The 14823-nt window shown below is 39.9% G+C and overlaps 1 protein-coding gene across 1 annotated transcript in view; it reads right to left on the reverse strand.

Moving 5' to 3' along the window:
- Window positions 1-1436: 1436 nt before the first annotated feature.
- The window catches only part of LRRC3C (leucine rich repeat containing 3C), a 40667-nt gene continuing 27280 nt past the window's right edge, over window positions 1437-14823 (reverse strand). Inside the window, exon 2 of the mRNA XM_053694006.1 lies at window positions 1437-3749. Coding sequence (XP_053549981.1) covers window positions 2889-3671 — 783 coding nt within the window. The 5' untranslated portion in view covers window positions 3672-3749 and the 3' untranslated portion in view covers window positions 1437-2888. The remainder of the gene's footprint in view (window positions 3750-14823) is intronic.

Raw genomic sequence — 14823 nt, forward strand, 5'->3', positions numbered from 1 at the left:
ATAAACTTGATCAGAAAGTACAAAAAACGTTTCAAAATAAAACCGTTACTGTCACTTTAAATTTTAAACTGAACACACTTTATTACTGCAATTGCGAAAAAACATGAAGGAATTGTTCAAAATTCACCAAATTTTCACCACAGCGTCTTAAAGCCTTGAAAATATTGCACACCAATTTTGGAAGCTTTAACCCTTAAAATAACGGAACCGGAGCCGTTTTAAGCTTTAAACCCCTTTACAGTCCCTGGTATCTGCTTTGCTGAGACCCAACCAAACCCAAAGGGGAATACGATACCAAATGACGCCTTCAGAAGTCTTTTATAAGTATCAGAGCTCCTCTCACATGCGACTGCATGCCATGCCTCTCAAAAACAAGTGCGCAACACCGGCGCGAAAATGAGACTCTGCCTATGCTTTGGGAAAGCCCCTAAAGAATAAGGTGTCTAAAACAGTGCCTGCCGATATTATTATATCAAAATACCCAGATAAAATGATTCCTCAAGGCTAAATATGTGTTAATAATCAATCGATTTAGCCCAGAAAAAGTCTACAGTTTAAATAAGCCCTTGTGAAGCCCTTATTTACAATCGTAATAAACATGGCTTACCGGATCCCATAGGGAAAATGACAGCTTCCAGCATTACATCGTCTTGTTAGAATGTGTCATACCTCAAGCAGCAAGGGACTGCAAACTGTTCCCCCAACTGAAGTTAATTGCTCTCAACAGTCCTGTGTGGAACAGCCATGGATTTTAGTTACGGTTGCTAAAATCATTTTCCTCATACAAACAGAATTCTTCATCTCTTTTCTGTTTCTGAGTAAATAGTACGTACCAGCACTATTTGAAAATAACAAACTCTTGATTGAATAATGAAAAACTACAGTTAAACACTAAAAAACTCTAAGCCATCTCCGTGGAGATGTTGCCTGTACAACGGCAAAGAGAATGACTGGGGTAGGCGGAGCCTAGGAGGGATCATGTGACCAGCTTTGCTGGGCTCTTTGCCATTTCCTGTTGGGGAAGAGAATATCCCACAAGTAAGGATGACGCCGTGGACCGGACACACCTATGTTGGAGAAATTGTATACAAAAGTTAAAGTGTTCAGAGTATAACCCACCACCATTACCAATCCAGAATTGTTCTTTGTTAAAGGGATACTAAACCCAATTTTTTTTCTTTCATGGTTTGGATACAGCAGGCAATTTTAAGCAACTTTCTCATTTACTGCTATTATCAATTTTTATTCGTTCTCTTGGTATCTTTATTTGAAAAAGCAGGAATAAAAGCTTTGCAGCCGTCCCATTTTCGGTTCAGAACCTGTGTTGCGCTTGTTGATTGAATAACTAACTGTAGCCACCAATCAGCAAGCCCTATCCAGGGTACTGAACAAAAAATAGGCCGGCTCCAAAGCTTTCATTCTTGCTTTTTCAAACAAAGATACCAAGAGAACGAATACAATTTGATAATAGGAGTAAACTAGAAAGTTGCTTAAAACGGCATGCTCTATCTGAATCATAAAATAAAATATTTGGGTTTTCTATCCCATTAATCAAGCTAGCAAGTTTATGTCTGATGTGTTAAAAATTGAAAATGTGCCGTATTGTGCTAAATTAGGCAAAGTATACTCTAAAAACAAAATTGAAAATACAGTGTTGACATCTGGTGCCAGTTTAATATATCACATTAAATTTGTGTGTGATATTTAAAAGAACAAGAAGAAAAAAAAATATGAATTGTTCTATTTCATGCCTATATATCCTAGTAAATTATTACAAATATAGGCAAATTTGTAATGGTGAAATAATGTGCTAAATATTTAAAAAAAAGTTTCAACACAGCAGGAAATTTCATCTGCCCAAGGTAATAATACAGACCATTTTCAAGAGGAAGCAACAATTCATAATTCTAATCTAATCCAGTTTTCTTAAAAGTTAAATTTACATCAGGATAAATAAGAAATAAAAGATCTAAAACCATGACTGGACGAGTTTGTAATCTGAGTGTCAGCCAGCACATCTTCTTTGTCTTTAAAGTTTGGAAAGGATGGAAACTATTATACTGTGATCAGATGTTTTTGTTTTTGTTGTTGTTGCTCAAATGGGCCTGATTCAATATCTTGTATTCCATTGCTGAAAGGTACCCTAAACTAGCCATAAGGAGCTGAGGTCTCTATTTTTATATATATTAAAAAACAAAAGCCTTATTTTTAAAATGGATTTACAATTTTCTGATGTATAATCCAAAAGTTTACAGGGGGCACTACAGGAGGGTATCACCTTGTATACAAATATCATGCTCTAATGCTCCTGAGTTTTGGGATAATTTTTTAAATTTAAAGAGAAAGCTTGTACCTGGTATTAAATCTATTTAAAGGCTCCTTCACATCATGCAACATTGCACTGAACATTACCTTCTTGATTCTGTTGTCACTATGTTCTCTTAATCTGATTATCTTTCTCATTTTTAAATAAATGTGATACACGGACAGGGATTATACATATAAGGAATATAATGCATACATTCTATGGCTATTACTTGCTGTCACTAGAACCTTGCTAATTTTATTCCACCAAAACTGGACCTTTTAAGAAATGAATGGTTCTCAGACCATCTATTTAAGTAAGTCTAAGATATAGTCACAAATGTCATGTAATTTGAATGTAGACCTGTCAATAAAAGGAAGTAATACATTCCCAAAAATGTCAGTTTCTAATGACCTTTTTCTAAATCCAGCAAAATATAAGTAAAAATGCTTAGGTTTATGATGTTTATGTTCTGTCTAAAGTACGAGAATGATCTGAATAACCAAATCAACATCTGAATTAATCCAAATGAGTGAAGTTACAGACAAAGTAATCGCTTAGATCCTTTGAGCAAATCCATAGATCATACAACAGTGCTAAGTGTAGAAGGATCCTCAGAGTTCCTCTGCTTGCTTGGCAGTGATTTGAGGTACTCAAGGTGACGTCGGGCATCCTCTTGGTTCTGACGCACATAGTAAACCAGGTAGGAGATGACCATGGCAAACCAGCCAAACATTGTGACTAGCATTGCCACATCTGTGGTTTTCTTGTAAACATTACATAGATCAACTTCTTTAACCACCTGCGAAAAGGGTTTCCCAGCATGTTCATCCTGAACTGAGCTGGCACATAAAATCCCACTGGAGGAACCTGGGTCCAGTTCCACCAACCTAATTAGCTCTTGGAGCTCACAGTCACACATCCAAGGATTGCCAGAGAGATTTGTTCGCGCCTTCAGATTAGCAAAAACTTCCTTGCTGACAGACACTAGCTTGTTGGAAGACAAGTCCAGGGAATGCAAATGGTCACTTAGTCCCCTGAGGGCTGCGATATCTAGCCGACCCAAGGAATTGTGTGACAGGTCCAATTCCATAAGGACAGGGAGGTTCCGGAAGGCATCTGAGGGGAGGTAGGTGATTTGGTTGAAGTCTAGATAGAGGCGATGTGTGTCATTTGGAATCTCCCGTGGCACCTCTGTGAGATGAGCATTGCTGCACCGGAGAATCTTGTACCCATCCTCCTGAGAGGGATAACAACCCTTGGGGAAAGTTGTAGCAGAGTGAAAGCAAAGTGACATCAAGACCAAACTGTGTAAAAGAAGCCATGTGGCCAGTGAACGACGAAGATACCAGTCTAAGAAAGGCATGGCCAGTCTGCAGCATACTCAAGGGCAAAAGGGTACTTAGCTGTGGTCATGAAGGATAAAGGAGTTTTCACATTTTCCCTGTAAGAAAAAAGAAACATATAACATAGCCAAAGCTTTGTCAATATAAAATTATAGCTGAAAAAGAAAAAAAAGATTATTAGAAAATTCTAAATTATTAGAATTAATTCTGTTTTGCACCAGTAGCCCTCCCGTAAGATGGCACATAGGACAGAATTCTCCCATAAAGGTATACATTTAAACGTTAGTGACTATTGTCGCAGGATGGTGTTCGTATCTAATGAGCTATTCAAAGCAAGTTTTTAGTAAACCATGTATACTCTCATGATGATCCAGTCAACAGCAGATTTACCTTAAAGGGATACTAAGCTCACATTTTTTCTTTCATGATTCAGAAAGAGAATGCAATTTTAGGAAACTTTCTAATTTACTCATATTATACATATTTCTTTCTCTTGCTATCTTTATTTGAAAAGCAGGAATATAAAGCTAAGGAGCCAGCGCATTTTTGGTTAAGCACCTGGGTAGCGCTTTTTGATTGGTGGCTAAATTTAGTCAGGGTGCGGAACCCAAAATGTGCTGGCTCTTAAGCTTTACATTTCTGCTTTTCAAATAAATGTAGCAAGAGAACGAATAAAAATTGATAATAGGAGTAAATTAGAAAGTTGCTTAAAATTGCATGTTCTATCTGAATCATGAAAGAAAAAAAAATTGGGTTTAGTATCCTGATATATTAATGACATTTACCCAAAAAATAGCTTATGTAGTGTTGTGAACAAAAGCTTCTCACCCCTTGTAATAGATGTCACAACATAAGGAAACATTCCTCTCTCATTTCCTTCTAACACAAATATCAGTGCAAATACCACTCACTTGGACCAAAGCACACATAACACGTACCTTTTACTATCTTCTAATATATATTTCACCTCCTAACACACAGACAGGACACATACCTCTCACACTCTCTTCATAAACAGTTATCAGGTCAAATACTGTTCATCTCCTCCAAGTACATAGGAATAAGACAACAGGAAAACGCCAGTTAAAACCATTGATTCTTTATTACACTACAGCCTCTCTCTTTCTATGTAAAACACTTAGGGTCAGATTATGATTGAAGTGCAAAATTGCGATTTTGCAAGCTCGATATTTGAGCTCCACTTGTAATAACAGCGCACGCAAATGTGCGCTGGCATTATAGGTAAAGTGCAATGTGAATGCGACCTCGCAGCTTTGCACTCACAAGAGCGTTCTTCCAAAGGCTCCAATGGGAGCCTCATTTAGATGCCGTCATACACAGAACAGAACCTAGCGCAGCGAAGGGTGTAAGTTGTGCAGCGATGGGCAGCAAATGATAAATATATATGTATATGTATATATACATATATAGTTATGTGTTTATATTATAAAATGACTAAAATGTGTGCACACCTGAAAGTGTTGTTCACAGAAACATCAGATGTTTTATATTTAAGGATAGAACAAGAAGGAGCAATTACCTCAGTAATTTTTCATAACTCTGCAGCAGAAGCCATAACTTATATACAGACTTGACAACTTTTCAACCTTTTTAATCATATAGTTACAATACATGGTTATATACTGTAGCTTTAAAACAATAAAACAAAAAGTGAGTCAGATTATTATTATTATGATAGCAAGAGGGGGAAGAGGGCTAGGGAGAAAGAAAGAGGGGGAGAAAGAAAGAGGGGGAAGAGGGGGAGAGAAAGGAAGAGAGGGAAAGAAAGAAAGAGGAGGGAGGGAAGAGGGGGGAGAAAGAAGAGAAAAGAAAGAGGCAGAGAGAGGAATTAAAGACAGTGGGAGAAAGAGGAGAGAGACCTACTATAAAAAACAAAAAACCTACTATAAAAACAAAACAAAAAAACAACACTGAAATGTCGTGCTAATCCACATGGTTATCTTATAACTAAATCTTACAGACATTATTATTAATATAAGTGTATATGAAGAAATTAGCAGTTTGGCATATGTCTGTAGTAATTACAGTAATACCGTTAAGGAAAAAAAATTAAAATGATTATTTTTACTTTTTTGTCAAGAAAAATACTCATTTTTATTAGCAGATATAAACCAGGTTAATATATTTTGAATGCACTGGACTGGAATGTACATGGACTGAAGAATGTAAGTTAAAGGGACAGTCTACTCCAGAATTTTCCAATCGACTTCTATGAAAAGGAATCACAAACAAGGGCGCCTCCTCGTGTAACACTGGTGATATATAAGATTAGTACACACTATCGAAACATACTCACAAGTACGGCAGCACCCAATTGTGCTAAGTGGGGCGTTCTGGGAACTCTCAGTGACCCAGCTCACTGATCCAAACAGCAGGAAATCACTTCTTGACCTCTCCTAATGCTGTGAGCTGGATAATAAAAGCTCAGACTTCCAGAAATCTCAAAAAATAAGATTTTCTTCTTAAAAGTGAAGAGTCCACAGCTGCACTCATTACTTTTGGGAAATACAGAACCTGGCCACCAGGAGGGGCAAGGACACCCCAGCCAAAGGCTTAAATACCTCCCCCACTTCCCTCATCCCCCAGTCATTCTTTGCCTTTTGTCACAGGAGGATGGCAGAGAAGTGTCAGAAGTTTGAGATAGTCTCTTATGGAGGATAGTACTCTTTGCAATGGGACTGGAGTTTTAAGTAATCCTGTCAGCCTCTCAGTGAGAGCATGGATGAAAGTTAGAGTCTGGAGATGCAGGGAGAGTTTTCCTGTGAACCGATCCCAACTCATATTAACAGCTCCTTGGTAATCAGCGTTAACGAGTTTCGCTGCCTACCTTTCTTCACTCAAGTCCATGTCAGACGCTAGGCTACTATCTGTCACACTTGAAGGCCCTTGTTCCTGTTCCACGGTGTAGATTCCGGTAAGATAGTTTCATTTTATTTCGATATGTGAATGTAATGTTAACGAAACAAGGTAGGGTCCCAGTGGGACTCCTTTTATCTTAATAAAGAATCATGGGTTAATATCTCCTAAGGGGGGTTATTGAGCAGGGGGGACTTTTAATCATGTTTGTTATATGGTTCTATCTACAAATGTGTAGCTATACTTAGGCTCACTGTCTTTACGGAACATAACGGCCTTCCTTTGATGAAGCAATCTTTCAAGATTGCGCGCCCTTTTCGTGATTGGCACGGTGCACCTTGTGACGGTTGCGGTTACGTTGTTTCTCACTTCCGTATGCTGACTGTGTGCGACCGAGAGTCTTGCTCCTGGGTTGTCTGGTTCACAGGAGGTGGTGAGTGCCCCAGTCATTGGGGGTGTTAAAGGGTGACAGTTAGTTTTTTATCATTTTTGTAATCCCAAGATTATGGAGGACTCTGATATGCGAGACATGGGTGCCTCCAATACGGAGGTTGTGTCTTGTGATGAATATGAAATGGCGCGGGTAATCAATGCTCATCAGTTATGTTCTGATTGCCTTTCTAGAGTACTCTCTTCTCCCAAAGCAGGGAGCTTAGAGTGAGTTGAGCCATCCACCTCCACGGTTTCCATGACCCGTGAAGCGATTGCCCCAGTCCATTTCCTGGCTACACAAGCAGGTGTCCCTATGGCCTTTACTCCTTCTCCAGAGGGTGGCTTGTTTCCTCCAGGGGTTAAGGCACGGTTCCGTATGGCCATTTCTATGGTGCTGAATCATTTATATCTCCCAAGTGAAGTATTTCTAAGATACTGTCCATGCTCCGTTAACCAGGGCCCGTTGAGCGTGGGATCGCCCGATTCAGTTCGGCCTTCTGGGGAAGCGTTGGCCCCTGAGGCTTCATGGGCCCCTATCTCTGGGCCAGGGTCTTCAGTTGATCCGGCGAGGGATGATTATGCCTTCCGTTATAGGCTGGCTCGCCTTCGTGTTCTTTTAAGACATGTTTTGGCAATGTTGGAGGATCCCAGTCCTAGTGGGCCGAGGGATCCGATGCCTTAGAAGATGGATGGCAAAATGGATATGACGTTTGGGGATGAAGCCAATCTCCTTAACGTCGCCGGTTTTCTTTTTCTTTATGTTTTTCGGTTCCAGAGCTTAGGTGAATGGGGCCTTTAATCGGCTGGTCCCGCTATCGTCCTCCTTCACCTTGGGTGTTCACCCGATGGGTGCTGCCTTTATTTTATTTTTGATCCGGATGGATGTGTTTATTTTGTTTTTTCTTAAGCTTGTGTCGGTTAAAATTTCATTTTTATGAACAATTTAGGTTGCGTGGGCACTTCCTAGGAAGTTGTGCACTTGTTGAATAATAGAATTATGTATTCTAGCTCATTTATCGATCCTTCAGGATGATTTTTCGTGGACCTTGGGCAGCTCTAGAGTGTCCTTATACCAGGCAGGTACTGGTCGGATATTTTTTCTGCTGTTACCAGGGTTCATGTCACCCTTGTGGTGCTAATTAATCCTGCTGGATTCTGAATGTCAGGCCTATTCTATGGACTCTGGGCTTGGATCCTACTGAAGTTTCTGCAGACGTCAAGCACTGCAGAATCTCTTGGCGCTCTACAAATAACCGATAATAATAATAATAATAATAATAATGTTGTCATGGTTCTTCAGGTCCCCGGGGACTCAGAACCGTTAACCCATTCTTTGGAGTTGGAAGATGTGTGTGTGACCTATGTGATCTGGTGTGAAGTGTGATTAATGATTTGCATTTTCACTCGATGTTCTTCCGGACGCTGACTCTTTAGCCTATTAAGCATTTTACTGCGGTGGCGGAGTTCTTTCCTTCCCGCCTTGGGTGGATCATATGGTCTAGATGCACGGCCGTGTTCTTCCTCTACTCAGAGTTGTGTTACTCTAGGAGTTGGTGTGCAGGGGTTCCCTGCTTCCTGTGGGGAGCTGCGAAGTTCCAGATTTTTGCCTGCTTAAAGAAGATTTTTTGGAAGATAGATTCTTCAGGATCTGTGGCTGTTATCTCTTCCAATACCCTTGGTCTGACAATGGTCTCGACATTCGGGTTTCTTTACGTCCTCGTTGCAACTCTAGCCTTGGGGTTTGTCAGTGAAAAAACGAGGTTGGTTACAGAAGGCCGCCATTCTGGGGTCAGGTAGTTGACCGTTTATCCTCGATGCTCCATTAGGGGCTTCGTGGGCGATGTCTTAAGTTTGTTTCTCTAGGATGGCGAGCAGGGTACAGGGTTCTCCTTCGCCTTCAGGTGTTGGTTGCTACCTTGCCTGTGTGTATAATATGTGTTAACGCTTGCCTAGAAGATTTCTTTGCGATCCAAGTGCCCTGGGTGCTGAATCTTAGACCGTTAAGGAGTCCTTTGTGACTCTTGGGTTTAAGGCTATTGCTAGATCGCCAAGTCTACGGACTTTAGAGGTGCGTTCCTCCTTGTAGGAGGCAGCTTCGGGTTCCTCTGGAAGTTGGATCTTTGATTGATTTCTTTTTCGAAGTCCCTGGCCTAGGTCCGCGTCTCTCCTTGGATGGGTGTGGATTGTTTGATCTCACACTGGATGTTTGTGGTCCAGCGGGCATCTCTCCGTAGGGGCTGGGGCTATGTGAGAGATGCCTTCTGATGGTTCCCTACTGGTCTTCTGGCGCATTTACGCTGTTCAGGTAGACTCCAGGTATCTTCACCTGGGTTGGCGATATGGCCGAGGGGTTACGCCTCTATTGTAGGGTGGTTTCCGTTGTTTAATTCCCTTTTCTTCTAGAGCAGCGGTTGGTTTCTCCGAGTTCGGAGTTACCTTAGTATTGGAGTGACCTGTGGGTCCTTGGTATCTTGCCTGTTAAGGGCCTTGGAAGGGGAGTTGCGATGTAGTGACTGGTTCCTCCATTCCTGCAGCAGAAGACTGAGGGTTTGATACCTATGGGGCTCCTGCTATATGTTGGATGCTGACGGTCTGAGGGTCTTCTTTACCTTGGGAAGTGTTCCTTGTTTTAGAGAAGACATCCGTGTAAGGGGTTTCGTACCCCAGCACCATGTCTATCCTGACTCATGGTGGCATACGATTTGTAGTAACAGTCGGCGGTCTAACCGGGGGCTTTGTTCCTACGTTGACCCTTCCTTTCTCTTCCAAAAGTCTGGGACTCTTGTCTTGACTAGCCATTGAGCTGGGACCATTATCCTAGGGGGAAGATTGGGGGTCGGTTACTCTATGCAGGGTTGACCGTTTATTTTGAGTCGGTTCTCTCCTTTGTGGGAGGTCTTGGATGTCCTCCTCTTTTCCACTGGCATTCGGTACTGGGAGGGGGCGCTCCTTGGAGCCCGATATTCGGAGGGCTGTGAGCCCTTGGATGGTTTGCAGTTGAATTCAGCTACAGCTATTGCACTTTGAGGGTGTAACCAGCTACTTGCACTTTGACTGGGTGTTAGCAAGCTTTGAAACGCCTTTGGTGCTTGGGTTTAGCAACGGTGAGTCAGCCTCTACCTATAAGCTGGTCATTGGGAGTTCCTGTTCAGATGGTTGGTGTTCATTTTGGAGAACTCTTTACTAGCTGCTGGGATAGTTGTCCTATTCTGCTGTCTCTGCTGTCTAGCTTGCAGGTTTAGATCTAATATGAGGCAACAGGGAACTCATGGTTTTCCTGGAGTACCTTAGGGTATGGTACAGGATCAGGGATATAAGGGGGTTCCTCAAGTCCTTTTTGGGACATGTTTCCCTGTGTATGGATCTCTTTTTCTTAGGTCCTTGTGTTTCTGGGGGGTTCGTCTCCCTGGGCTTTGCTATTGTACGACAACCATGGGTTGTTCTATGTTCTACAGAGTGGAATGATTTTTGATGGGAATCTATTCTCCTTTTTGGGGGCAGATAGCGATCCATGTCTTGGCCGGGTACCTTCATGGGAGTCGTGATCCAGGGGGCTGACTCCTCGGAGGTTGTTTGGGCTTGACGGACTCTGGGACTGAGTGGTTTATTTTGGCTTTGCCGGCGGTGTAACTAATGTGCTGTTAACTGGGCTTCGGGTTTTCTCCCGTGTCGTCTATACTTTTTTAGGGTGTCGAGTAATCAGGCGTGGTGCCTTTCAAGGGGCCGCAGTTTGTACCCACCCATTGTTTGCATTCAGTGTCCTCTAGCTTGGGTATTGTTTTCCCAAAAGTAATTAATGCCGCTGTGGACTCTTCCCCTTTAAGAAGAAAAACATAAATTATGCTTACCTGATAATTTCATTTTCTTCTGAAGGGAAGAGTCCACAGCACCTGCCCATGGTTTTATATATGAGGCGGCTGTAATTTTTTTGTTCTTCTGGCACATTTTTTCACCCTGATATTTCTCCAACTGTTCTTTGTTCCCTTGGTAGAATGACTGGGGGATGAGAGAAGTGGGGGAGGTATTTAAGCCTTTGGCTGGGGTGTCTTTGCCTCCTCCTGGTGGCCAGGTTCTTTATTTCCCAAAAGTAATGAATGCAGCTGTGGACTCTTCCCTTCAGAAGAAAATGAAATTATCAAGTAAGCATAATTTATGTTTTTAATATACAAATTCGTATATAAACAAAGGGCACAGCATGTATCCTATGTATTTATAAAAACAATACATAGGGTACATGCTGTGCCCTTTGTTTTTATACGAATTTGTATATTAAAATCTTATTTTTTGAGATTTCTGGAAGTCTACGCTTTCATTATCCAGCTCAAAGCATTAGGAGAGGTCAACAAGTGATTCCCTGCTGTTTGGATCACTGGACACTGAGAGTTCCCAGAACGCCCCCCTCAGCACGATTGGGTGCTGCCATACTTGTGAGTATGTTTTTATAGTGTGTACTAATCTTATATATCACCAAAGTTACACGAGGAGGCGCCCTTGTTTGTGATTCCGTTTTACAGAAGTCGTTTGGAACATGCAGTTTTATTGTTACAAGGAGCAGCCATCATCCAAAATTGCCTGATCCAGGGAAGGGATCCATATGGAGTCCATTTAAAGTGACAGAATACCATTGGACTTTTCCATCAGATAAGACATTGCTCTAACCTGTTTGGGTTTATATATACACAGGTGTACATACTTACACCATCTTTATTTTATTTTACTTTTATTCTGATCTATTTAACCTTGGTTTTCTTTTATATTTTATTGCATATATTTTTGCCAATTTCATTTATTATATCCTCATTTTTATATATTTTTGTTATCATCTATATATTATATTATATATTGTTGATTTAATTTTTTTATTATATTACCTGTATTAATTAGTATTGTGCACAATCGCATGACTAGTTGATCATCTTAGTTTTACAATTTGATAGTTTTTTTTTTTAGTTAGTAGCGCCCCCTAGAGTTGAAGCATCTATTTGTTATCAACAGTTGAGATTTACTCCAGAATTTTTATTGATTAAAAAGATAATCCCTTTATTTCCCATTCCCCAGTTTTGCGTAACTAAGTTATATTAGTTATATTAATACACGTTTTACCTGTGTGATTACCTTGTATCTAAGTCTCTGTAGACTGCCCCCTTATCTCAGTTCTTTTGACAGACATGCATTTTAGCCAATTAGTGCTGAGTGAGCACAATGTTATCCATATGCCACACATGAACTAGTCCTGACTAACTGTGAAAACTGTCAAAATGGACTGAGATAAGAGGCAGTTTTTAACCGTTTATAAATCAGTTTGAACCTACCTAGGTTTAGCTTTCAGCAAAGAATACAAAGGAAGCAAAGCAAATTTGATGATAAAAGTACATTGGAAAACTGTTTAACATTGCATGCCCTATCTGAATTATGAAAATTTAATTTTGACTAGACTGTCCCTTTAAAGAGTATACAGCCCAAAAGCCTACCTGGCTACCACTGCACTCACAGTGCTGACTGAAGTGCAGGAAACGTTTATAGGGCAAGATGGGGTCCACCTCCTCTGTTTAAACTTTGCCCAAGATTAGCTCAGGACCAATTCCTATGCCCTAGTTGCAACTCCTAAAATTACCAAGCTAAACATGTAGTGCAGATACCAGACCACCGCCATTACAATTTAAAATAAAAATCCCAATTGAAATTTTTTTTTTATACTAACTACAGTTCACATAGTTGTATACATTCTAAGAATACATGTGCACTTTCCTGAAAGAATGTGTGTGCATGCATAACTTAGAGGGAACAGTGAACACAGGGGATTAAAATCACTGCTAACTGCCTCTAAGGCAGCCTGGGAATTAAAATCACTGCTACCAAGGCTTCCAGGGTATTAAATCACTGCTCCTAAAGCACACAGGAGATTATAGAACTGTTCCTAAGGTATACAGGGGATTAAATCAAAGTGCCTATGAGATACAGGGGATTCAATTAATATTTTCTGTATTGCTAGCACAAAGGGAATACAAAAGTATTTTGTTACCAATCTACCACCTTTCTGTATTTTTGTGTAGGACAGTTGGTTGCAACATTAAAGGATTACTTTCTGTTATAATTTTTAAGCTAAACAACTAACATATTAAAGTTAATAAACATTAATTAAAACCTACTGACCTATATTTTCTCCAAAACAAAGTTTCATAACGTTCTAAAAGTTATATCTTTTATTTGCCGATGATGTCACGTTATCCTGCCCACTATTTTCAGCACTGCATGTTCAAAATACTTAAACCAATAACTTTGTGTTTAAAGCGCCATTTTGAAACCTAGGTATTGTAAACGGATTGGTACAGAGCAAAGGATACCCACGGAGTGGGTTTGGAAAACAATTAAATTTGCAGGCAAGATTTCTGATATACGGTAGAGATATGTTAATGAAATGCTATTGATAAAAAGCGTATTTGGGGTAGTTAGTTAGTAACAGGCATAGAAAATATTTACTTACAGTGGCCCTTTAACATTCAAGGACTGTCGTTACATGCGCTATACGCGTATGCACCAATCCTGCACAGCCATACACAATAGGGAAGGTAAAGTGCTTTTTTCTTTTTCACTCTGCCCACTGAGTGCAGCACACTTTTTCATTGCATATACAAAAGCAGCCCAGATATATTGGTATGTAATAGATCTGCTATATGCTCCAGGAAAATGTAAAGAAAAAGTAATAGGCCTGCCGTGAGAGCATAGAATTAAATGGACATTAAACTTATAACAAAAGAAATGTTTTAAAATAATTTAATGCTGTCATTTTAGCATTATTTACTCCTCTTCAAAAACCTAATAGAACCCATATTAATAGTCTACTTTCCTGTGCCAGTAAAAAATGAGTTTATCCTTAAAGGGACACTGAACCCAATTTTTTTTCTTTCGTGATTCAGATAGAGCATGCAATTTTAAGCAACTTTCTAATTTACTTCTATTATCAAATTTTCTTCATTCTCTTGGTATCTTTATTTGAAATGCAAGAATGTAAGTTTAGATGCCGGACCATTTTTGGTGAATAACCTGGGTTATTCTTGCTGATTGGTGGATAAATTCATCCACCAATAAAAAGTGCTGTCCAGAGGTCTGAACCAAAAAAGAAGCTTAGATGACTTATTGTTCAAATAAAGATAGCAAGTGAACGAAAATAAATTGATAATAGGAGTAAATTAGTAAGTTGCTTATTGCATGCTCTATCTGAATCACGAAAGAAAACATTTGGGTTCAGTGTCCCTTTAATGCATTCCAGATGACTTGTTATACCTACTACATAGTATTAAATGTATGGGAAATTGTCCCTTCATGTTTATTTTGATATTTAGAATAGCTGCATTTGGTCATTAAAACCATCAAAGGTTATTCTCAAGAACATGCCCATAAAAAAGGGCTGAGCATGCAGGTAAAGCAGACCTGCCAATGTTATCCATGTCTAAACACACAGCCTAATAGTTATGTATTGAAATGATAATTATGGCCGGGGAGGTCAATGAGCACAACCACCTATTTCAGATACAAAAAAATATATCTCCTACCCCCATAGGGAGATTATATAGTGCTACTGTTTCCTTTTCACATAGATTTTCTACTATATTTTCTGTATAGGTTGTGGTTTCTACAGGCAACTTCTCCAAATAACAAAATAAATGTAAAGGAGCTGTTTGAAACAGGTAAAATGAACTATTGGGAACACAATAAAGGGGAGATCATTTTAGAGTAAAATATCCCTTTAAGCTAATTAATCACTGTGTACAATGTTGCAGGCTCCAAGTAAATGCTACCTTTCTTAAGTATGATACAGACCCTAGAACACTCTTTTCAGAATTATTTTACAGCAAAAGTAGG

This window comes from Bombina bombina, chromosome 1 (genome assembly GCF_027579735.1).
Source record: "Bombina bombina isolate aBomBom1 chromosome 1, aBomBom1.pri, whole genome shotgun sequence".
In the NCBI taxonomy this organism is placed as follows: Eukaryota; Metazoa; Chordata; class Amphibia; order Anura; family Bombinatoridae; genus Bombina; species Bombina bombina.